Consider the following 25,878-nt stretch of genomic DNA (forward strand, 5'->3'; position numbering starts at 1 on the left):
CTCCTGCATGTGAGGCAGATGCTCTGCCACTGAGCTACAATATTAAGCTAGATGGATCAATGGCTGAAATCTGTGCTATCCACCAGAGACTTAGTGTGATGTAATGGTTAAGCAAGTTGGAACAGGGTTCAAATCCCCTCTCAGCCATAAAGCTCCCTGGATGACCTTGGGCCAGTCACTGTCTCTCAACCTAGCCTACCTTGCAGAGTTGTTATAAAGATGAGGCAGTTGCCTCCCTCTGCCTAATGGTAGAACCAGCCCTGGTGCACAGCACACTTCCTCTTTTCAAGTCCCCACACATTTGCTTCAAACACCTGAACAGGGCTCTTATTTTTAAGCTTTTAAAAACGCTTTCAGATTCGTTCAAGTGCATGGAATATTATCATAGGAGATTTCCCAAGATTCATTTTAAAAGCACATGAAATCTCTGCATTAAATTTTTTCTCCTATGGCTCACAATGCTGACAAGATGATGGAGATGGTAAATTAACATGTTAGCCATGAGAATGCACATCAACTCTAGGAACTGGTTTCATTATCACACAAGGGCAATGAAACAGTGGATATGGTAATTTATGGTTGGTGCGTTTTCTTCTCTTGAATGAATAGAGAATATGATTGATTAAAGTTGGCTGACCAGAACTATGCATCAGATAGAGCCAGCTACTGGAAATGGTAATGTTATAGAACAATATGATGCACTTGACAGCATCCTTGGATAGGGCTTGTATACTGTACAACAAGATGAGTTGTACACTGTCACATCTGCTCTGGATGAACAACAGTGTCGTTTTCTTTGTTTAGGCCTTTGCCAATACCTCAGGCAATTAGGAGTTGCTGCCCATGCTCACTCCACTTGTCAACCCCACCTACCCACTGGACCCCCTTCCCAACCCCCATTTTTACAGGGATATATTCTGTCTGTTTGTGAGGGTCCTATTGCAAAATGCAGGCAGCCATTTTAATCAATTTAATGACAAAATTCACCATCTCCTTCCAACTCTGTTCCCCCAATTAATGGGATTCTTCTCTTTTAATGGGATTCTTCTCTTTTCAGCTGGCACAATAAATGAAGAAACAAGGAGCAATTAAAGGTAGCAGACTTGGCAGGGAGATAAAGAGGCTCCCAAAATCAAAAACCTTTTCCTGCAAGTATTTCTTTGTGTGTTCAGACCCAGAGACCTCTCCCCTAAATAAACACACATTTGACTCAAATTTTAGTTTTGGTTTTTGGCAGAATTTAGGCCACAACTTTATTGATTACAGAATGTGAGTGGTTGCATAGGCTCTGGTTCGACTAGCTCCAGGGCCGTCTTAAGCGGGTTGGGCGCCCGGGGCGCCATGGTGCGCGGATCGCAGATCGCTCCAGCGCCCCCGCCCTGCCCCGTTTCTTCCCGTGGCTGGTGGGCGGGCGCAGCGTGGTTTCCGCACGGCTTCGCCGTGCAGCGCCCCCCTGGCACCCCGCACCACCCAGCCTACCCCTAGAGCCGGCCCTGACTAGCTCCCTGCACCCTTGCATGAAGCTCTGACCCAGAGCTCTATCATAGGTCAGCCAAGGGTGAACACCTGAGGTAGGTAGAAAACCCAGGAACAGACTATGTCCACTCCCCAGATGCTCCCCTGGACTTAGGGACGGGCACAATCCCTCTCGGGGGTTGACCAAACTAAGTTGAGTCCCTGCATTCCTTTAACACACGGGTGTCAAACACAAGGCCCGGGGGCCAAATCCGGCCCGCCAGACCTCGTCATGTGGCCCGCCAAGCGCCCCAGCCAGCGGGACCCAGCAGCGGGACCTTGCTGCTGATGCGCCGCGCCGACAAAGCGCCGACAAACAGCTGGAGCCTGGGGGGGTAGAAAGGTGGCTGGAGCAGCGCTGTGTGGAGCACCCCAAGCCACAGCAGGAGAAGGAGGAGGCAGCTTGCCAGGTCAGCGCCCAGCAGCGCCGCACGGAGAGTCCCGAGCCTCTGCGACGCAGCAGTGCTCTGTAGCACTTTGAATCCTCCTCCTCCTGCCATGGCTCGGCGGCTGGAAACGGCTGCTGCTGCTGCTGCTGAAGCACAGACAAAGCACCCAGCAGCGCCGCGTGGAGGAGGAGGACCCGGCAAGCCGCCGCCTTCTCCTCCTCTTGCCTCACCTCCTCCTCCTCCTGCCGCGGCTCAGCCTCACGAACGTGCAACTCTGAGGCTTTACACACATCTCCTAAAACGGACACCCGCTGCCTCACGCTGCACGGGAAATGCTTTTTGCCCCTGGGTCCCTTCGCACTCTTTTCTGGCGCTGAATCAAGGCGGCGACCCCCCCTTCCCTTTCTTTCTTCCTCTCTCTCGTTCTTATTTTTTCTTTCCCTCTCCTTCCTTCCTTCTTTATCTCTGTCTTCTCTCCCTCTTTCTTTTTCTTTCCTTCTTTATTCCCTTCCTTCTTTCCTACTCTTCTTTCTCTCCCCTCTTTCCTTCCTCTCTCCCTCCTGCTCCCTCTTTTCTTTCTTCCTTCCTTCCTTCCTTCCTTCCTTCCTTCCTTCCTTCCTTCCTTCCGTCCTTCCGTCCTTCCGTCCTTCCCATCTTTCTTTCTCTCCCCTCTTTCCTTCCTTCCTCTCTCCCTCCCACTCCCTCTTTTCTTCCTTCCTCCCTCCCTTCCCTCCCCTCCCTCTCCCTCTCCCTCTCCTCAGAAACATAGGATGCTGCTTTATACTTCTGGCCTTTAAACCCTGGAACCAGGAGAGCAGCTCCAGTGAGTCAACCTCAGCCAGTCCCTTTGGTGAAGGGTGGTGGCTCACTGGCAGAACATCTGTCCTGCATGCAGAAGGACCCCAGCATCTCCAGGTACCAGTAGCTCTGCAAAGCTCCTGCATGAAACCCTAGCGAGCCTCCACCACCCAGTGCAGTTACCAAAAATCATTTTTCAATAAATTGTACAATAATTGTACATTTGAATATCTACTTGCCATTATTCTGACTATGTTAGTTATTACTTACATTATTACAAAAAACAGTAATAATTGAATGCAGTGACAATAATTTATGATAATAAAGAGTGGACACATAGTCCTACAGATACAACCGGCCCTTTGAGGGTGACCAAACTGCTGATGCGGCCCCCGATGAATTTGAGTTTGACACCCCTGCTTTAACAGAATACCCTTCACATAGGGATGGCGGGACCGTTCTCCCATCCCTATCACCTGAACCAGTGCCTATCTACAACCTTACAAGTTGTGAAGATTTGCTACGTGGCAGGCGAAACCCAAATGGCAACAGCCAATCAGCCAAGTGTGGAAAATTCATGCCGTGCCCCTGTCCCAACGACAGACGACACAACGGCATAGCAAGGTCAAGCACAAAAAAGCCCTAAAAGTAGGGAAAGGTGGGCGGCTGTTCCGATGCATGAACCGAAGGAGGAAGCTCTGGGTCATGTGCATGGGTGGGTATATATAGGTCCCTCAGTCTGTTTAGACAGCGCCCCATTGGCCAGATAAAACCCAACAATGAGGGACCTACCAATCGGGTATTGTGGCTATCTAATAGACTCACCCACAACAAGGAGGTCAGTCTCCAGGTCTCACCGCAACACGTGCCCTCTTTTAGGGAGAACACACTTTCCCAAATGTTGCAAGAAATGTCCAAAGTACAGCAAATTGTCTCATCAACAGCTGCAATCCCTTGAAAAGCATTTTCTCCCAAACCGTGTAAAAATAAAAAAATAAAAAATCTTCACGCACAGTCAAGCCTAGTAATCTTTCCCATACAGCAAATGAGTACAGAATGAACATGTATAGCCTCTGCACACACTTTTGAAGTTTAGAACAGCGCCTATAAGGTTCCTCTGCAATATACTTGGGATGGGTGAATGTGTCAATATCTCATCACTGCCCTAAGGGACACCAGATGTTTCATGGAAGTATGCAAATATTGCTCCTGACACAGGGACCCTTCTCCCCCATTCTTAAGTTTACATTACTTCCTTTCTCCAGCATGTTCCTCCAGTTAGGCTCATATCTCTTTCTCTCTGAATAGGGATTTCAAGGTCAAAACACTGAGGGGTAAACACAAATACACGTGAAAATAAAACCTTTTGTAAACACATTGGAAAGAGGGTGGTAATTCTGAAATGGAGAGGAGAGGCATGTGATCGCTTTCTCTTTTTAAAAAAGATTTGCTGCGTCCACAATTTACCTCCTATCCTAACTGGCAGCACTTACAATAGCCCAAAGTGCATTCCCTGTTCAATGATGCACCATGGCTGAACTCCCGAGGCTCTGAATTTGCATGCGACCCCAAAGTCACAAGATCTGAGGTCACAAGATCACAGGCTCTAGTCTATTTTTTATGCCTCCTACCCTGCATTCCACATACAGAACGTACTAAAAAGTACAGCAGGTTACGTTCTGGGTCCCTGTTTGCATAAGCGAAAATCGAGTTACATGGGAAGCACCCTCTAAATACCATTTAAGCACCTTCTCTGCCACTCTCTCCAATCCAGACCAAAAATATGGTATCAAAAATATCTGCAACTAGGATGGAGGCTTGGAGGCTAGCTGGAGTCTGGAGGACACATGGAAAATTGGTGGCGGTGACTGCACTACTGCACGCATAAGCGGTTAGACGGGGAGTCTGAGCAACATAAACAAAGTCCCACTGGTATCTTCAGGGCTTTCACCACTCTCACTGACATCCTCCTCAGGCTCAGAGAAGGGTCTCTTTGGGAGTCACAAGTACTCTCCAGTTCTCTCCCACCATTTCCAGGTTTGAATAGAATTATTTAGTTATTTCCCGGTGATGCACGTATACGCGGTCACGCACAAGTTGATCACACATAAGTTGGTGGACACCTGTACCATCACCCAGAATCTACCATCTCACTTTGTCTGATGGTTGGCTTTACACTGTCAGGAGAGACCAGGCAATTCTTATCAAAATACACATTTCCACAACCTGGTTTGCAAGCCCTAGACTACAACATGTGCAGTGCACAGAAGTTCGAAATTCAACCAAGGTGCGGAACAACCCTGCAAATTAACTGTATATGAGAAAAGCACTTTGTAAAGAAACCAGTTGCATAGCATGCTGTGAGATCATTTCCATTCTATTGCTATAAAGCAGGGGTGGCCAACTTCCAAGAGACTGTGATCTACTCACAGAGTTAAAGACTGGCAGTAATCTACCCCCTTTTGGGGGGTTCGGGTCAAAGTTGATGAGCTTTTTTGCTTTTTTTTTAGGAAGGAGGAAGGCCCATTATTGGGGGGTTCAGGTTGAAATTGTTGAACTTTTTATAGGGAGGGAGGGGAAAGCCATGTTTTTTAGGGGTCTAGGGCAAAAATGTTGAGCTTTTTTGGGGGGAGCCAAACTTGTTGAGCTTCTTGGGGGGCACCAGTGATCTACCACAGATGTCCAGTGATCTACCGGTAGATCACGATCTACCTGTTGGACGTGCCTGCTATAAAGGATAAGGAAAAAGCAGATCAAAGCCACAAACATTTTGAAAATTACTTCGTTTTTCCATCTGCAAAAACTAAGACTGCTGAAGGAAGAATACTCCAACAGTAATATCCAACAGAAATGGGGAGGTTAATGTGCTAGTTTTTACTGAGTCACAAAATAATTCAGTGACTAATTGCTAAGAATAATAACGCTTTAAAACAACAAGAATGTGCTGCTGCCGAAGCAAATTATATTTACACAAGTTATACAGAGCCATCTTCTTTTCACAGCTAGCTATGCAGCAGATAAATGTTGCTGTCGACGCAGTTAGACACACATTTTCAGATGGTGACTTACTTTATTGAGTAGCAACTGCTCCCCTCCAGGCTTGAGAGGTCTCCATCTACGCCTGCCATTCTTCCCAGCACGATGTACCTCCAAGGTTTTTGACCCCAGATCACTCTCAGCTGCCAGGACAAGTTTCAACAAAAAGTGGGATAAAATAAAAACATATTTGGAAAAGCAGATTTCTTTTTCTTTGCAAACTTGTTTCTCCCCAGTTCTCGAGTTCTAAATCTTTTGAATCCCCTAGTGGGAATTTGGGCATGCCAACGTCTACACATTGGGCAAGAAAGAATATCACAGAAAGTTTGAGCAGACCTAGGTTCGAATCCCCCTCAGCTCCAGAGCTCACTGCATGGCCTTGGGTCAGTTATCACTTTCAGTCTAACCTACCTTGAGGGGTGATTGGGAGGATAAAATGGTGATGGAGAGAAAATAACATACAAGGAGAGGCAGGATGAAAATTTAGTAAATATTTAATAAGTAATTATGCAGAGGGAAAGAAAAGCTCAGAACTCTACAGAACTATTAAAACCGCTGATAACTTTCTGCTTGAAACTAGGTTGAGGACCCCTCACGGAGGGAAGAATCTATTAAGACATAATCTATTCTGGAGAGGGACCCATAACAAGAGAAACAGAAAGTGACAACTGGGTCCACCAAGCCATGACAGACTAAAATGTTTGCAATTGTGCATTCCCTGGACAGAGAAATTGGGGCTCCCTGACCCTTCCTGAGATAGCCACCAATCAAGAAGTCATCCTCCTTAAATTTCTTGAAAAGAGAAAAAGTGTGTACTAAAAACTCCCACTGATGGGAGTTTGGACCATAGATAGAAGCAATAATTAAGGATTTTGATCCCAATTTCCCCTTATACAATGTCTCTCAGGATCTCTCTTGATCTGAGTGACCCTTATTAGGAAGGAGGCATCACATTGGGCATCCCAGGAGCTGAGAAATGCTCCCCAAAGAATCTGTGAGTCAACAAGCATGTCCACCTAGTGCAGGGGTCAGCAAACTTTTTCAGCAGGGGGCCAGTCCACTGTCCCTCAGACCTTGTGGGGGGCCGGACTATATTTTTTTTAAAAAAAATATGAACAAATTCCTATCCCCCACAAATAACCCAGAGATGCATTTTAAATAAAAGGACACATTCTACTCATGCAAAAACATGCTGATTCCCAGACCGTCCGCGGGCCGGATTTAGAAGGCGATTGGGCCGCATCCGGCCCCCGGGCCTTAGTTTGGGAACCCCTGACCTAGTGTGTTTCCTGCAGGCAGATTATGTTTGGGCAGAACTTCCAAAGGTTTTCATAAACTCCATATCTCTTTATGGGATTACCTAGTCCCCACACATTCCATGACATAAAAATCACATAGCCCTTATTCCCCTCCCCCTCAGACTTTTGTTTTGATAAGTAACCTGTCATTCCATTTATACAAAGTTCCCTCTTTTGTCCACAAAAAGAAACCTATTTCCTTTCTGGGTCTTCAAGAGTTATTTTTGTACTATTGTGTTGTGGTGCCTTAAAGATTCATATTGTCCCCATTTTTCTGAGCTGCAATATATTATTTGTTGCGATTTTGCTCTAGTTGTAGGGCCTCTAGAAGGCACATTAAGTTACCATTCTTTATTGAGGGATAATTCTCCCCTGGTATTTTGTCCTTATTTTAAAGAAGGGTAACCTCCTCTGTTCTCCTGCTCAGATCTCTCCTGGTTGCTCATTATTTCTATATATTCTTCTTGAATAATTATGGCTTTATCAAGGCCTCGTAGATGAATAAGAGTGTATCTCAAGGACGATATTCTGTCAATTATTTTATCTTGTGACTGATTAGGTAAAGCTAAGAAATAGTTTAGAAATCTCATATGCTCCATAGAAATAGTCTCTAGAATCATTTTCTACATAGGATAGGTGCTGCTTTCTGCAATGGCGGTTTACATTTTTGTGATAATCACAAATTCAGGGTTCCTCCAAACCAAATAGATCAACAATTTCATTATTATTTTGCTCAGGTCTCCTAATCCTCATGGAATAGGGGTATACAAATGGGGTTTCCAAAGAATCTGATCATTCCCTGATTCCATAATTTATGACTTTTTACCAAATAGTCCTTTCGCCATCTGCCATTTCTGAAATGTCACCACAGAGTGCATGATGACAGTCATAAAAGAGGTTCTCTATGCCTATTATGTCATCAATATTAAGAATCCCTGGAATTAATTCATCTACTTAATGCAGAAAGTCAATTTTACATTGTAAGAATCCAGCAATGCTTAAAAAGAACAACGAAGAGCTTTCTTTTCACCCAACCATCTCCGTTGCCATTTTGACTGGAAGTCAGATCACTCTTACTCATAACAAACACAACTACTGAGTGTGCAAACAAAAATGCCTATCATATTCACTGGATTAGTTTCCATTCTGGACATGGGATAAAAAGGTGAACACTGGCAATTTATGCTCCAGTTTCCACAAAAATTATCCAATCTCCTTACTATTGGCCATGCTGGCCTGGGGTTACTGGGAGTTCCAAGTCCAACAACATCTGGAGTGCAACGGACTAGCCACCCCTGACCTGCAGGAACTCTCTAAAATAAATTACAGAAATGGGACATGCATAGTCTCTTGCTGCTTTCTGTTCCGTCAGTTCACTGTATGACCAGTGTGCGCTTGCACTCCTGTATATTGGTGCACCTCATCAAAGAACCTTGGATACACCAGGTATATAGGCATGCTATTCAAGATGGCTTTTTTTAAAGCAGTATTTTTTAAACTGTGTGTGTACTTGCAAGGGGTGGGAGGGAAAATACCTATGTAGGAACAAAGAATGCTAGCACAAGTGGTGCATGGAGGGTGCTTTCAACAATATTAGGGGTAAACTCTGGAGGGTTCTCTAATGCAGAGATGGAGAATGTGGAGCCCTCCTGATGTTGCTGGACTCCAACTCCCATCAGTCACAGCCAGCAGAGCCAGCCAAGATGATGACAGGTGTAAATCCAGCAACACCTGGAGAGCTACAAGCTTCCCCACTCCCTGTGCTCTTATGCAACAGTGTTCCACTCCAGAAACAAGAATAGATTGTTCAAAACTCCAAAATCTGGGGGAGAACACAGATGAGAATTCTGGAAGTATTCCTACTGAGGAATCAAAGTTTCTAAAATTAAAAGGTATAATTTGAATAAACCAAGAATTAAGCTCCCCCTAGCTAGTGCTGTAAGAAGAGCAGCCTTTGAGATTTTCAGAGAGGCATGTCTGCCTTTTGATAGGGTGCAAAGCCATATTCTCCTTTTTTGCACTGTTCTCATTTGGAAGTGACACACAATGGGAAACAGAGGCTGCAGAGAAGCGCAGAGACCACGTGCAAGTCCACAGCTGCTGCTTAGGCAGGCTCCTGAGTCAGCAGGCTGCACGTGGCTTCAGCACATCACAAACTGCATATGTGGGGGTTTGTGTGTTCACTCCCTCCCTCCCTTGGGCTTGTCATCGCTTTAAGGGAGAAGAGCACCTACCAAAAGCAGCTGGATTTGGGATGAATTCTTCAATAAAGTTCAGTCTGTATTTTGCTAAATTTCCTCCACTACACCAGAAAATATAAGTGCACCCCATATTTATCTGGGAGTATGGAGCACTGTAATGCAGCCTCTCCTAACCTGGTGCCATTCAGATGCTTTGGACTACAACTCCCATGGCCCCTGAGCCATAGCTGCCAAGTTATCCCTTTTTTAAAGGGATTTTCCCTTATGCTGAATAGGCTTCCTCGCGAGAAAAGTGAAAACTTGGCAGCTATGCCCTGAGCACTAGGGCTGATGGGAGTTGTAGTCCCAAACTTGGGGAAGGCTGCAATAGATCTATTGAGGATCCAGTGATGGGTGGGTGGGAGGGGAAGAGCAGTGGGTTAGAATTGTTAAAACATAGTTCAAATCTTTGTTCAGGAACTCAGCTGACAAATTAGTAAAATTCACTAATGCACTGAAATGAAGTCATTCAATGAGATTAATTCATTAAGGATTATTTGTATCACCTCGAGGCACTGTTCATGGTTCATTACACACACACACACACACACACACACACACACACACACACACTATCCTCACAACAACTCAGCAATGTAGGTTAGGCTGAAAAAGAGAGAGGGAGAGAAAGTAAAACTGGCTCACCCAGTCATGCTGAGCAGGAATTACAATGCAAGTCTCCATAGTCCTACCCTGAAACTTAAAATCAATACAGTACAATGGCACAACAAGGCATAATTGAGATGCAGGCTGTAAACCTGGGGTGGGGAACCTGTGGCCCTGTTGAACTCACTGGACTAAAACTCCCAGTGGTGGCTAGGGCTGGTGGGAATTGGAGACCCACAACATCTGAAGGCAGCATATGTTGAAGAAACAAATAAAATAAAGATGGGCAGTGGATAGCACAGCATTTACAAACCATTGCACAATGCAATCCCCCCCCTAAATTCCAAGGGGAGGCACCCATCATTCAACATCCTTACAGTCATCACTTTTTAATATGCAAAAGGGTCTAGAACAGGCATCCCCAAATTTCAGCCCTCCAGATGTTTTGGACTACAATTCCCATCTTCCCCAACCACTGGTCCTGTTAGCTAGGGATCATGGGAGTTGTAGGCCAAAACATCTGGAGGGCCGCAGTTTGGGGATGCCTGGTCCAGAACCACCCACCTTCAGAGAAGCAGCTCCTCGATGTTTCTGATAGCACGCCTGACTGGGAGGAGGGAAGCAACTCAAACAGAGACACAATCTGCAGCTTTCCTCTAGAAAGTGGGGAATTCTACTACTCTGTATTGGGAGGGACTGTATGATGCAAACACACCCATTGCAGAGATATGGAGGAATTTAGCCTAACTTGGAGTTAGCTAATTAGAAAGGAATGGAGCCAAAGCAGATAATCATGAAGAGATGAAGTGTGGTAATTATGCTGTATCTGCAGCAGGAATGATAATAATCCAAGCATGTCTGATGCACAGACTTCAGTGGAAGCTGATCAAAGGAGGCAGGCCCAGAGCAGTGACTCATACAGAGATGCAGCAAACAACATTCTCTAGAGTCTAAGGGCTCGTCCACACTTTCACTTGCGCCGTGTCTAGAAAACATGAGTTTGAGTTGTTTTCCATTTGACCCACACTTTCTAGCCATAGGTCTGAGTAGATTTCTCATTGCCCTATTCCTTTTCAGGGGAAAATCTGCTCTTTAGTGTTAGATCAGAACAAATGACAATCCAGGGAAAACCCAAATTGCCGTTTGCTCCAAATGAACACTAAAGAGTGGGTTTTCCCAGTGGGAAAACAGCAGAACAAGAGAAACTGTAGATAAGCCCTTAGAGTGGTTAATTTTGCTGCATCTCTGCATCAGGAGTTAATGAATGACCCAATCACAACCAATAAATAAACACAGAATTACTTGCTTCCAGCAGAAATCAATTTAAGAGGAAAACAAGAGTAGTGATTCATGCAGAGCAACAGTGGGACTTCCTCTATGGGTGGGAGTTTGGGGCTCACAACAGTCTTTAATGAATCCATTTCTGAGTTTGGGAATCAATGGGATGGGGCATTACACTTGGACCAAGGAAGACCTAAGTTCAAATCCCCTTTCAGCTATGAAGTCCATTCACATACTTTACAACTAGCCTACCTTATACAGCTGTTCTGAGGGGGGGGAAGGGGAGGGAGAGGGAGAGTAAGACCCATGTTTTCAAGCATTATGTTCCACTTTGAAACATTACTTTCATGGAAATCAAGTGTCAGAACTTCAACCTCAGGGGCATGACTGGAAGAGATTTAGCCTTTGTACCTCAACCAAAACTTAGCTCCAAAGATGATCAAAGGAGCTTAAGAGGAGTTGACCAGTCTTCACCAACTTGCCTTCCAATGTTTCAGACTATGGCTCACACAGCTGGGGCTGAAGGGAGTTCAAAACATCTGGAGGGCACTGTGTTGGTGAAGCCTGGATAAGAAAGAAAGCCCATCCCATTCAACATTCCCTTCCTCATGGTGATAAACTCAGTTGACCCTGAGAAGCCTAGAAATGCAATGTAAAGATGATAGCCCTCAGCTGCTGTTGCTCCCAGCAGCTGGTATTCAATGCTTTGCTGCCTCTGAAACCAGAGATGGTATATATCACTATAATGGCCTGTAACTTCACTGTGAATTTGTCAAATCCCCCTCTAAAGCTAGCAGCCACTCTGTGTCTGTTGGCAGTGAATAACTGTCTATCAATTTATTTAGATGACCCAAAGAAGAAGGGAAAATGTGCCCTAATGCACTTTCTCTCCACTGTGCACAATTTCACAGAACTCTATCGTGTTCCCTCACCACCATCCCTCATGCACACACACACCAGTTGCAATCTCGCCTTTCAGAGCAAATAACTTTGCTTCAAACCAGTCCACACAAAACATTACTTACCACCAGCACTCAACAGCAACTTCCGCTGCCGGCCAAGCTGATCCAGCCCCATTGGGGTACTTTGGGAGAGTGGCACAGACTGGCATCTGTCCAAGAGGAGTTTGAAAGGTGGAGATTCTGGTGATGGATGAGTTGGGTGGGACAGCGGCTGGGAAGGGGAGGAAAGCAAAACAAACGGGAGTCAAATTATTTCCCCCAAAATTGCAGGAGTATTAAGAAAGCATCAAGATGCAGGTATAAGAACATAAGGGGAGCCCTGCTGGATCAGGCCAAAGGCCCATCTGGTCCAGCATCCTATTGTCATAGTGGACAACTAGATGGCTCTTTTGGGAAGCCCACAAGCAGGACCTGAGTGCAACAGTGCACAGACAGATTTTGGTCTGTTTCAGTTCTTTATTCTTCCAACAAACCTACTTCCTCCTATGATCAAACTTTCTACAATAAGGAAAGTGACAGGAAAATGCATTGGGAAATGTGAGATAACAGTTTCTTTGGCACAACATCATATAACCTCTTCACAAAAGAACTCAGAATAAGCACTTACAAAATAGCCAACATCATCTAATCTCCCTGCAAAGAAATAAAAAATGCTCAATAAGCATGGGCAGCCTGATTTCTGCTTAGTGCTTCTATTTATTTATTTATTTCATCACCACCTCTCTGTGTCTATCAGGCTGCATCCAGACCTACGAGGCATAGTCAGACGCTGTCGCCTCTAAACTTTATGCCCCTTTAAGGCTCCACTCCTCATTGCAGCAGGCATAAGCTTTTGCCTTCCTGGCTCCCTCCTCCCCAAGTTCCTTAGAAACACTTGAAGCCTTTTAAAAACCTCTTAGATCCAGTAGCCATCTTCCAAACCTCTCAAAGTAAGAAAGCAGAAAGCAAAACTTCATTTCCATTATAAAAGCAGCACTGAACCAGCATTCAGGATTCTGCACGGTCTTCCTCCCTTTTCAACCAACTCTTCTTTCTCAACCTTGCCCATCATCCCTACGACAGATAGCAGTGGGCCTCATAGGGGCAATTGCTGCAAAAGATGATTGATGGCATAAGTGCATTATCTACTCTGGTGAGGAACAAGTTATTTAAAACAAAATTTCTATTGATTGAGAAACAAGAGACTCCACTGAATGAATGATCCCTCCCTTTGGTCAATCTGGGGAAAGCGAATACGTTTTACACTTGTAAACCACATGCCCTGCGAGAAGCTCAATTCAGTATACAAGGGGAGTTGCCCCCTCTTTTACCCACAGAACAATTCTGAAGGTAGTCTAGGGTAGCCTGAAGGTTACTCAATGAGAGATGCAGCTGAGTGGGACTTTAAGCCAAGTCCAACACGGTATCTCTACATCTGAACATCATGTGACCCACCCAACCAAGAACAGGTCACCAGCCCACCATGAACTCAGTAATCTTCCATCCCTCCTCTTGCCTTGGACTACATTAACAGCAGGGGAGAAGGGTCACCCAATGTCTGAAAAACCACAGGAGACTGCCACCATGTTGGTGGGCTACAGATTCCAGGTGCCATTATGCAATTCTCTGTAACAAGCTTTGAAACCTATAATAATTGTTTTATAAAGACCAAATCTCCAAAATCAAACAGAACAAAAGGAAAGCCAGCCTTTGTTGGAATTCAGAAGTGGTTTATTAACCACAAATAATTCAAACCCTTAGAATAGCTTCTCTACCTATTTTTATTCACCAGTTCTTGTCAGTTTTCCAATACAGTGGGCTGACGTGAGGTTTAATGACTGAGAATTCTGTTATGGCCAACTGTTGCTGCCAATATACTATTACATTAAAGAAGACACAAATACAGCAGAGTAGACTGATGCAATGCTAACTAATCAATCCTAAAGCCTGTATTTGAGCCAGCTCTGCTGTCAATCAATGCCACTGTTCATGAGCGGTAAATAATGTGGGAGTCAGGAACTTTGTGGAAATTTCAGTGAACAGAAGCAAATGGGAAAGCGCCTTATTTGTATGCACTGGGAGTTGGGCAGAGGAGATGTGATTGGAAGCCAAAGCAACAGCCACGACAGGATCCACATTCAAGGTCATTGCACCAAACATGCTACTGCTCCTGGGATTTCAAACTTGGAGAAAATGCCTTGCTAAGAAGCAAAACCAGCTGGAATCTGTCAATGCTGAATGTTTAGCATGATCCTTTAATTTCTTATCACAGTGATTGCAATCAGATTACACAGCAATCCTTATTATCAAACAGGCTCTGTGAGCAAGAAACGATGTATAAGATTGAATGCTCAGTGGTGTCTGTAAGAATAAAATGAAAAGTATTTCTTCAGGGTGGAGCTGAACCTTAAACATGAAATTAGATATCAGCAAATACATTGATTTCAGGATCCCTCAGTTTCTCATTTTTCCACTTTTTAGTCTAATTCTTCAAAGTCCCACATCAGTCTGTGATTCTTTTATTTTTAAAGTCCTTGTGAAAATACACCAGGATTAGTGTGCCTGTCTCCTAATACATACATTTACAATTTTGCTGAACACAAACATATCTGCAGAGCAATTTTGCCTAATATGCTGTAAAAGGTAAAGGGACCCCTGACCATTAGGTCCAGTCGTGAACGACTCTGGGGTTGCGGGGCTCATCTCGCTTTACTGGCCGAGGGAGCCGGCATACAGCTTGCAAGTCATGTGGCCGGCATGACTAAGCTGCTTCTGGCGAACCAGAGCTGTGCACGGAAACGCCGTTTACCTTCCTGTTGTAGCGGTACCTATTCATCTACTTGCACTTTAATATGCTTTTGAACTGCTAGGTTGGCAGGAGCAGGGACCGAACAACAGGAGCTCACCCCGTCATGGGGATTCGAGCCGCCGACCTTCTGATTGGCAAGGCCTAGGGCTCTGTGGTTTAACCCACAGCGCCACCCGTGTTCCTATGCTGTAGTTCTGTATAATATGCTGTAGTTCTGTATAATATTTCCATTTTTCTGCACACTTGACCCTAGAATAGAGCTTTCCAAACTTTTCATGATGGTGACACCCTTTTTAGACATGCATCAATTCACGACACAGTAATTCAGTTTTGCTAGAAAACTGGAGGTTAAACTAACCCCTTTCCTGCCCGGGAGGAGTTTGGGGGAGCATTAGTGCAACACACCTACACACTGTAGCTGACACACTAATGTGTTGCAGCATACAATTTGGAAAGCTCTGCCCCAGTACCTCAAATGAGCAGTGAGCTTTACATGCCCTGAAATTCTTCTCCGGCACAGATCAGATCTGAACCAGACTCTATATAGTATATTATTTAAATATAAAAAAATTATATCTCACCCAACTGATTGGGAAATTTTTACTGTACTTCCAAGATCCCTAAAAACAAAAACCCTCATTTGACCAGCAGCCTGTAGAGGGCAGTAAAAGATTACAATGTAAAAAAGCTGTCTGTATTTTTAACTTTATTTAACTATGAGAGATATAGATGCATTAGATTGAAGGCTCAGTGAGAGTAAAAATAATTCTCTACATGTACCTGATTTTATGTGGAAAGCCTTTCCCCAACATTCTTTGCATCAATCTGTTTGGAATCCATTTCCTCAGCCCTGGGCAAACCTGCCACTGGAAAGCTTAATGTTGCCATACGATCATGGAATCTAGAGTTGGAAGGTGTCCCAAGGATCATCTAGTCCAACCCGCTACAATCACAGCTGAAGAATTCCTGACAGATGGCCATCTGACTTCTCTTTAGAAAACTCCAGGAAGGAAAGCCAACCATCTTCCTTACAAAGCAATAGCAGAATCTTTAAAATGTTGAATATTTAAGGATGGCTTGAGGCTCAATGGAGCAGGATAGAGAGGGTCAGTGTCAAAACACTACTGAGTGTCCTGAGCCCCATAGTGTTGTTGGGCTTGAACTTGCAAGCTCTGACATAGGTGGAGGGAGAAACAGATGAGGGGGCTGAATGGTGGGAACCTGGGCTGGAGAAGGGAGAGCTCCTCTTTCCACTCCAGCTTCACTCACTTTGGAAGAGGGTGTAGAGGACTCTTCCCCTTAGGGGAAGCAGAGGAGGGGTTTGATAAGCCGAGGGGGGAACCTGAACAGGAGGGCTCAGCCTTGCCACCTAGAACTAGATGCTACCTTTGCAGATGGGACCCAGACCCACTCTGAAGGAGTGCATTCAACAGCCTCAACATTCCCATAAGGTGAGAGAGTCTCATGAGTGAGCACCCCAAATCCTGCCTTTAAATGCTGCCAAGAGGTGAAAGAAAACTTGTTAGGATAACTTCATCACTTCCATACAGCTCTGAACATTTTGCCCTGGTCTTGAACTCCTGCATTGTGACTCCTGAGCACTGCATCTGCTGCTGAACCTCTTCAACTCCTTGCCTGAATAAGTATATCTTCCTCAAAGTAAAGGTAAAGGGACCCCTGACCATTAGGTCCAGTCATGACCGACTCTGGGGTTGCAGTGCTCATCTCGCATTATTGGCAGATGGAGCCAGAGTACAGCTTCCAGGTCATGTGGTCAGCATGACAGAGCCGCTTCTGGCAAACCAGAGCAGCGCATGGAAACACCGCTTACCTTCCCGCTGTAGTGGTACCTATTTATCTACTTACACTTTGATGTGCTTTCGAACTGCTAGGTTGGCAGGAGCAGGGACCGAGCAATGGGAGCTCATCCCATCGCGGGGTTTCAACCGCCGACTTCTGATTGGCAAGTCCTAGGCTCAGTGGTTTAACCCACAGCACCACCCGTAATAAAAGTTGTCTGTCTGCATGTGTTGGACAAGACACCAAGCTGCACAATTTAGTTCCAAACTAGGTTTCATTTTAATTTTCTGTGTGTAATTAGCCTGCTTTATTTTTAAAGTTTTAATTGCAGCTGTGCATGTATGGAAGAGATCAGGACTGTGCCGCATGGGTGATTAACCCTTTCCCCCACTTGCCTGTGGTCTTGATGACATACCCAGTGGGTATTACCCACATCCACACCAGAAAGCATGAATGGGAGATTCCTCCTTAAGGCTAAAATGAATCTTATGGGCAGATAATTTTCATCTGGACTGGAGGAGGAGGGCAAGGTCTTTTTCAAAACTCTCCCACATACCACAAGCCTGATCCTGATGTTTCCCCCTCCCTGAAAGCTGCAGATTAAACTTCAAAGTGAAGCCCATTGATTGCACTCACACCAATAAAGTAAGATGTTATTTGGCTCTTAGAGCTGTGACACTGCACTGCAATTGCCTTGCCAAATGAGCACAGGTTTGGGAGGAGATAGTCAGCACCAGGTCATTCTGTGCCACATTCCTTCTTTGTACTGGCACCCTCCCTCTCACATCAGAGGAGCAGCTGTAGGAATGCAGACTAGACCAGGGTCATTGCTGGGAACTGAAAAGAAAGAGTGGGATAATCTATCAATTTCCCTTTCTCCCGGTTTCTCATTTTCTTCAATATTAAGTTCAGTTTGCCATATCAGTTTGCAATTTTTTTAAAAAAAAAATCCTTGTGAAATTTAAGCAGCATTTTAGTGTGAAATTCTCATGATGCACACATTTTTGTAGCAATACCCACACAAGATATAACCAGCTATACTCATTTCAACAGAAATAAATCATAAAATACAACGGAAAAAGCAGAAGAGTCAGTGGATCAGTTCACACTCTATTCAGTTCATGGATCAGGTCCAAACATATTCTAGTGTCCATTCCACCTGCGTCTGTTCATCAGGTCCACGCAATCCACAAGAAGGGTTGTTATTGTTCCACAGAATCCTTTCACAAAGTCTATTATTAATGTACATGTATAACACCTGAGCATGGATTAAGAAAGTAATTTTGTATCTGTAGATTGGCAACACCTGTAACTAAAATAAATATTGTGCTTGTTCATATAACCCCACATTGTAACAGTTGCTGTTTATCACGGCTACTACTATGCCATAGATCCACTATCTTGGTACATCACATATGGTATGGACAGTTGTTTATGGTATTTATATTTTTTTGTGTGTGTAAATGTGGTCACAACATTGTATGATTTTACATTACCCAGCACTTGTACTACTGATGAAGCCCAGGACGGCGGAACAAAGTTAATATTCCAGAAATTCTTCTCTTAGACTTTGTGAAAGGATTCTGTGGAACAATAACAACTCTTCTTGTGGATTGCGTGGACCTGATGAACAGATGCAGGTGGAATGGACACTAGAATATGTTTGGACCTGATCCATGAACTGAGTAGAGTGTGAACAGATCCACTGACTCTTCTGCTTTTTCTGCTGTATTTTATGATTTATTTCTGTTGAAATCTACAATATGATACAGTGAATAATACACTTTATTTATACAAGAGTACAGCTGGTTACGTCTCGTGTGGGTATTGAGCATGTTTTATGTAACCAAATGTTTTATGTTGTTTTGCTAAGTACACATTTTTGTATGCAATGCTGCCTAATATACACATTTTTGCAAAGCATATTTCCCCTAATATTTATATTTGCCTTAACATAATGCACATCTGGTATGTTGTTTCCACTAAATGTACACCTTTTAAAGCACACTTTACCCTAAGCATGCGTATTTTTGCACTGATTACTTGGCTGGAGAACTGCCAGATTTGGAGAAAATGTGAATTTCAAATGATAGCTATGCTTCAGTTTGTGTATTTTTTTCAGAAAGAGCAAATTAGGTAGGTTTACCTTTCAATGTGAACTGAACCAGATTTCTCACCCATCCCTAAAGTCAAGGCAGTGCAGAAGCACCGGCAGAGCCAGTCTGGTGTGTTTGCTCCATAGCAACCTCCTCACTGCCTTACCCCTCCCCATCTACCTCTGGATTAGAAGCAACAGAAGTGTGACCAACTAGAAGTCTGGTGCATGGAAGCAACCCATCATGCTGTCTGCTGGTAATTATTGGTAATTATTTTTAAATGTGCAACTACAGTAATTATAAAATTACTGTGCAATTTTTATTATTTGTTTGTTTGCTTATTTATTACATTTCTATTCCACCTTTTTTTTTCTTCTACAGAGCTCAGTGGGGTGGACACAGATTTTCCTCTCCCCATTTCATCCTCACAGCATCCCTGTGAGGTAGGCTAGGCTAAGAGACAGTGAGCTTCACAGCTGAGTGGGGGCTAGAATGCTTGTCTCCCAGGTTGTAGTCCAGCACTCTAACCACTACACCACATTGGGTCCTCAAATCTACACAAATCTGGGTCATCTCTTGTCTTTTTTAGGGGGTGTGTTTCCTCTTTTTTATGCAAGTCTTCATAACTACAATTTGTCAAAGCAGTTTTCCATTATATCTAAATGGGGAAAGTGTGGTTTAAATTCTGTCTACAATCATGAAACAGCAACTTGAAATCCTTACTTGTAGTCAGAGCTGAAACCAGAGTTTCCTAATTCAGATACTAATAGGAAGCTATGGTTTAACAAACACAAAAAATATTGCATCAATGTGCACAAAAGAAGGGAGGATTCATTTTTAATCTGATAAACCATGGTTTATCAGACTGGGATTACTACATATGAACAAGGCTAAAAGGTAAAGGACCCCTGACAGTTAAGTCCAGTCGCAGATGACTCTGGGGTTGCGGTGCTCATCTCACTTTACAGGCCAAGGGAGCCAGCGTTTGTCCACAAACGGTTTTTCCGGGTCATGTGGCCAGCATGACTGAGCCACTTCTGGTGCAACAGAACACCCATACCAGAGCACAGAAATGCCATTTAGCTTCCTGCCACTGCTATTTATCTACTTGCACTTTAGGGCGTGCTTTCAAACTGCTAGGTTGGTAGGAGCTGGGACCAAGCAACAGGAGCTCACCCTGTCGCGGGGATTCGAACCGCCGACCTTTCGATCGGCAAGCCCAAAAGGCTCAGTGGTTTAGACCACAGTGCCACCAGCGTCATGAACAGGGCTACACAGTAAAAATGCAAAAGCAAAAGTGCAAAGCAAAACCCAATAAGCAGCAACTAGTTGAGATTTTCTCAAACTCTGCTAGCATTATGCAGTAGCTGGGTGTTCATTACTGAGTTAGCCTACAAAGAGCCAATGGTTTCAATAATTGGGTAACAAGCCCTAATTTAAATGTGGAAAAAGCGAAGCGTCAATATAACTTTTTAAAAGGTTAACAGCATGTTACTAACTACAATTTTTTTACCATTTTAATGCGTTGTAAGCCACCCAGAGTGGCTGAGGAAACCCAGACAGATGGGTGGGGTATTGGGGTATTATTATTATTATTATTATTTCTGCTATTACATAAGTGACTTACAATTATAAAAAAATAAAAAGTAATGCAAATACAAAAGCTTAAATATTATTTACTGAAGGAGCTCATCCTGCAATATTATTACAAAAAGGAGAAGTACTACCTCACCATATAAAACAGTTGAACACAACTTCAAGCTAGGCACCATTATATCATATGGTTACAATTAAAAATCAAATGTCTGGGTAAAGTGAAACATCCTCACTTAGCACCTAAAAATTGAAAATAATGGTTCCAGCCTCACCTCCCTGAGGACAGCGTTCCACAATTGGGGAGCCACCACTGAAAAGACTCTTCTTTTGCCACAATGTACACCAACCCTTTCGAGGGAACTGTGCACGAGAATGGGCCTCAGATGGCAAGTGCAAGATCCAAGTAAGTTCATGTGAGAAGATGAAGTCCTTAACATACTGGGGTCCTGAGCTATATATATTTTCTTTCACCAGGTAAAAAGCAGCAGAGGTGGATTTTTAGGAAACAATTAGCACATAAATTAAGAATTTAGTAGCCCCTTCTCCTCCTCCATCATTCTTCCACTAACAATTGCACCTTTCCAATCCAAGTCATTGAACATACAGTTTCATTGAACATGCAGTTTCCTACTCCACACCCAGCAACAAAAGGAAGGCCACTTTAATAAGCTACAGTGTTGAGCACCTAGTAAGTCACAATTCCAGGCTAATGTAAATACAGGTAAAAATGGGTGAGAAACCCATTCATTTGACATTTAAACATGAAGCTACTTAATTTGCACTTCCTAAACAAAAAAAACCAGGGGTAGCCAACATGGAACCATCCAAATATTTTTAGACTCCAGTTCCCACCAGCCCCAGCTAGCAGGGCCACTGGTCAGAGATTATGGGAGTTTTAATCCACAACAGCTGGAGGAAACCAAGTTGACTGCTCTGCAAAGTGTCATCTGAAATGCAGCTATCCTTTGAAATTCAGACTTCTTTGAACTTTGCAATATAGTATTGCAAGCAAAAATATTGTACAACCCACCCCCACCAATGTATTAGGGGAAAATGCACACACAAAAAATGCTCAAATTTATGTAAATTTGCTTTCCAAAAATGCTTTCTGTTAGGGGAAATTGCTTGCAAAAATGCATATATTAGGTAAAATGGTACATGAAAGTACACAGAAATTCCCTCAAATACTTTATTTTTTAAATTGCAAATCAATGTGGAAATGTAGCAGGATGAATTTAAGGTTTTATATAAACAAGCAACTGAGAAAGAGAGAAAAATTAACAAGGTTTGCCCATCACTATGTACTGTCCTGTGCTTCAAATCGGTTTCCTGAAAAAGTTTCCCCAGCCATCCTTGTGGGAAGAACAGCAGCCAAAAGGCCTATTAGTATAAACATTCCAAGAGGCTTTTTCTCTGCAGCATTTTTAAGACTGGTGCCTGATGCCACCCTTTCTCCCAAACATGGAAGCTGGTTGACAGCTATTCTGCCCTCTTCCCTAACTAGAACGCCACTGAACTACATCCGTTTTTCTAATTCTCTAGACATCACTTTGAGCCTCCAAAAACGGATTGTTAAAGGCCAGGGAGGGGTATTTTTGTATCCCTTTTGCTCTTGATGTTCCTCTGGCCAAAAATAGCAAGAGGCTCCTGAACGCTTGAGGCCGGAAGGCCCAGGAGTCAACAGGTTGCTCTTATCAGCTTAATCCCTGTGCTTGTTGGGCTTTTTCGGGGGAGGAGGTTCCTGTTGTATTGTGTCAGCGCATTCACTGGACTAGGAGCACTTTTCCCCCTGTAAACTGCGGCAAGCCAACCACAGGAGAGTGAAAATGCACATATTTTGCTCACATTCACAGGCCTGCCCTGTGGAAATCATGGAAATGCAGTGATAGAGTTCAACGGTAAGATTACAGAGATTCAGCCACCCCAACTCCCGGCTAATTTACGGATTAACCCGTAACAGAGAGTAACTGCCAATTACATGTGACAAACTTGGTCGGGAAACCTTTGAGTGCTTTCACATCACCCTGACAAAAATGGCAAGCCAGGTCAATGAGCTAGCTTCCCTGCAGGTGGGTTCCTTACCAGAAGGGTGAAGGGTGAGGTAGCAAGGAGGTCAGCACAGTGCAACCTGGCATTTATGCTTGTGCATCTGTCCTGTACTGTGTCTAATTTCATTTAGGTGGCAAGGAAAGCAGAGGGAAAGGGGGTGGATTTAAAAGGGGGGATGCACCCCACTCACTTTAGACCCTACTGGCACGTATCCTCCAGAGATGACCCCAAATTGCCAAGTAAACGTCAGTTCTCTCTACTTGAAGTGTTCTGTACATTTCAATTTGAACAAACGAAAGGGTGTTTGCACAGAATAGAGGCCTAGCACATTATCAGGAACAGACAGGCAGAAAAGATATGTCCTCTATCGAGGAAAAAAATCCACAGAAAGAACTACAGAAAAATAAGCTCTGGCAAGGTCTTAATTTTTTGCTGTCACAGGCCTAATACCATATTATAGATTGGATATATAGATCAGATTGAGAATAGATAGAAAGATAATGCAGTAAAAAGAAATACCAAATATACATTGAGATGCAAAATTCCTGGAGCACACTTGCCACTGGTTACCAATAGCATATTTGCAACTGTGTTTAGTGTTTGCTTTTTGCTTTTTAAAAGTCACAGTTCTTTCAGTACTGTCTTCACCAACCTGGCGCTCTCCAGATGTCTTGGGCTACAACTCTAATCAGTCCCAGCCAACACTAACATGCTAGCTAGACTGATGGGAGTTGTAGTCCAAAACATCTGGAGGGTATCAGGTTGGAGAAAGATTGTTCTAGTGTATTACATTGTTGGATCCAAGTGTCCCTTGTAATCAATCACTATGCAAAAAGGGCAGTTTGACAAAGTGGTTGGTGTCTGCAATCCATAGAAATCTCCTGACAAGCAGGAAAGGAATATTATAACAAAAAAGGATGTACAAAAAAAATATGGGTTGCAGAATGCAGCTTTTCTGATCACAGAATTCAAAAGATCTGCAATTAGCACATTGTGCACACATAGTTTTGCTTTAAGAATAGAAGGAAGAGGGGAAGAAGCAATAAACCCAAATGAGATTTGACATACTGCCTAATTGGAGCAAGATACTACCTTTGCACTGTTGAATTCAGCGAAGGGGACAATTGTACACACACTCATCTGAACTGGATGATGAACTCCCCTGCATTTGGGGCGTTGCGCTTTGCGAGCTTTCCACACCGGATCTGGATGTAATTGGAAGGTGTCTCCGTTCATTTTGATGGGAAAATTCTCCCGATCTGGCACTTGCTGGCTGTAGCTTTGGCAGCATAAAGAAGCAGATGCACAAGGGTTGTGAACATCCTCCAAGATGCTGCACAAACCTTGAGAAGCAGACAGAGTAGTACTAATGTTCTCAGTATCCACAGGATAAATTTCTGAATTATGGGCATCTACTCGAGTCCTTGCTAAATCTTGGCTGTCTGCTTGTACAGTAGCCAAGGGCTGTCCATCCTTTGGAAAACTCTCCAGGATCTGGCTATGTGCTAATATAGTCCCAGCATCTGTGATATCTGCTGGTGTCATCAGCTCCAGGTCTGCGCTAATTCGTGAAATTCTCACCAGGTGCTCTGCATCTGCTGCAGCCCTATGGAGAGCTCTAGCATCTACTACAGGACAAGCCAGACCATCATCTGGAGCATCAACAACACTACATGGTACAACATTAACATCCTCTGATACAATGCTTAGGCCTGGTGTACCCTCATCAGTTTTACAAAAAACCTCCAAATCCAGCTCAGTGTTGCAAAACCCTTCATAATTTAGAGAAGCATTTTTGATATCCCTAACATCCATCTTAGTCAAATCCTGAGTCTTTAAATCACTAATATCGAAGCTATTGGGGTCCACTGGGGTATCAGCAGAGTGTTCAGTATTGCCTTCTACCCAAGACTCTAATACCCAGGTGCCTACTGGAGCAGCACTTAAGCCCCAGTTGTCTACTTTTTCAAGAAGTGGCTCTTGGACCTGGGGCACATCAAGAAATGAACAGTCACTGAGAAAGCCTGTTTGACAAAAAGCTGTCAAACTTATGGCAGGGGGTGAAACTTCATTGAAACTGCTATTCTCACTGAAGACTTCATGGGAATTATCGGCATCTGTGCTTTCCTGGGGTGGCCCTTTACCAGCGGAACTTTTTGAACTACGGTTATCCCAGATTCCGGAATCCAGAGACAATCCTGGGGAAGAGAAACTGCTGGCTTTATCATTTATGATGACCAGAGGCTGCCGGTGAGGAGTTGATTCCTGCCTTCGGCGTCTGGAACTGGAGTTTGGCCTTTGTTCTTTCGAAGAGCCCCGCCATTTCCTAGCAAAGCTGTTGAAGAATCGAAAAACCCCACCAAAGTGGCCCCCCTTAACCCTTTGAGACTGGCCAACACTCTCCTCACATCCCACATCAAAGTCAAAATAAGAAGTGGGATCATCTGTTGCATTTCCCATGTCCTGAAAATTGGGTTCCCTGCTTATGTTGGGCAGCTTTTCACTATCCTTGCTGGTCAATGAAATCCCTTTGATGTAACTCCAGACCCCAGAACTTCTTCCTTTTTTAGTCTCAGAAGCAGCCACAGAACATCTCCTTTGAGGGCCCCCTTGTGCAACACCAGATTCCTGAGAATTCTCACATTCTGGAGCCATGCACCTCTGAGCCAATGGCATGTTGTGACAGTCATTATCAGTACTGTCGCTGTTTATTTCAGTGCCAAAATTCTTGTGCCATTTAATTTCACTGGCAGCGATATCTAGCACGCAACTATTCACCTCGACATCTTCAAAAGAAGAATCCAAATCCTCAATATGGCCTGCATAGGAATGGCGGTATGGACGCTGATTGTTACTTAGCTTCTTAATTCGGTGAAGTGCTTTTTGCTCAAGATCTTCCTGAGCTTCCACAGAGATAATAACAGCCTTGGTTTTGGACATACTCTTGGCCATACCAGATGATCTTAGCTTCTTGAAAGACCTCACCCTTTCCATTAAGGACATCTTACGATTTTGCTCCAAGATCTCGGTATTATCTCCAAAGAGGATCATGGACTGGGGTCTCCTGGAATTCATGGAGGATGCTTTCTTGAGGTTGACAAAATTCCAAATCCGACTGCCCTTGGTCTTCTTCTTATGCTTGGCTCCATCCTCCTTTTCATCATCATTGAAATCACAAGAATTAGAACGCTTAAAATCACTGGATCTTTCCTTTTGATTAGTTTGAAAAATCTTGTTTCCATATCCATTTGGAACTGGCCTAGAGCAACCATGTTGGCAGCTGTCACCGAATTCCATACTTCCAGGTAACAAATCCAACGTCCAAATGTCACAGCTCCATCACCACCAGATGCTTACGTTCTGCAGAGCTTAAGGGGGTAAACAGAAAACAATTCGATTAGTTTCTGTGCCTTTTAAAAAGAGA

General features: G+C 43.9%; 1 protein-coding gene across 3 annotated transcripts in view; it reads right to left on the bottom strand.

Annotated features, from left to right (window-relative positions):
• Nucleotides 1-25,878, bottom strand: part of ARHGEF9 (Cdc42 guanine nucleotide exchange factor 9) — a 272,440-nt gene that overhangs the window by 215,939 nt on the left and 30,623 nt on the right. For 2 of the 3 annotated variants that reach the window (XM_035113485.2, XM_035113484.2), the window contains exons 2-4: nucleotides 23,547-25,822; nucleotides 12,189-12,336; nucleotides 5,772-5,881 (exon numbers count right to left, since the gene is read on the bottom strand). In XM_035113485.2, coding sequence (XP_034969376.2) covers nucleotides 5,772-5,881; nucleotides 12,189-12,336; nucleotides 23,547-25,751 — 2,463 coding nt within the window. In that variant the 5' untranslated portion in view covers nucleotides 25,752-25,822. Of the gene's footprint in view, nucleotides 1-5,771; nucleotides 5,882-12,188; nucleotides 12,337-23,546; nucleotides 25,823-25,878 lie in introns of those variants that run through there. The other variant, XM_060270161.1, reaches the window with a different exon arrangement.

This window comes from Zootoca vivipara, chromosome Z (assembly GCF_963506605.1).
Source record: "Zootoca vivipara chromosome Z, rZooViv1.1, whole genome shotgun sequence".
Lineage (NCBI taxonomy): Eukaryota > Metazoa > Chordata > Lepidosauria > Squamata > Lacertidae > Zootoca > Zootoca vivipara.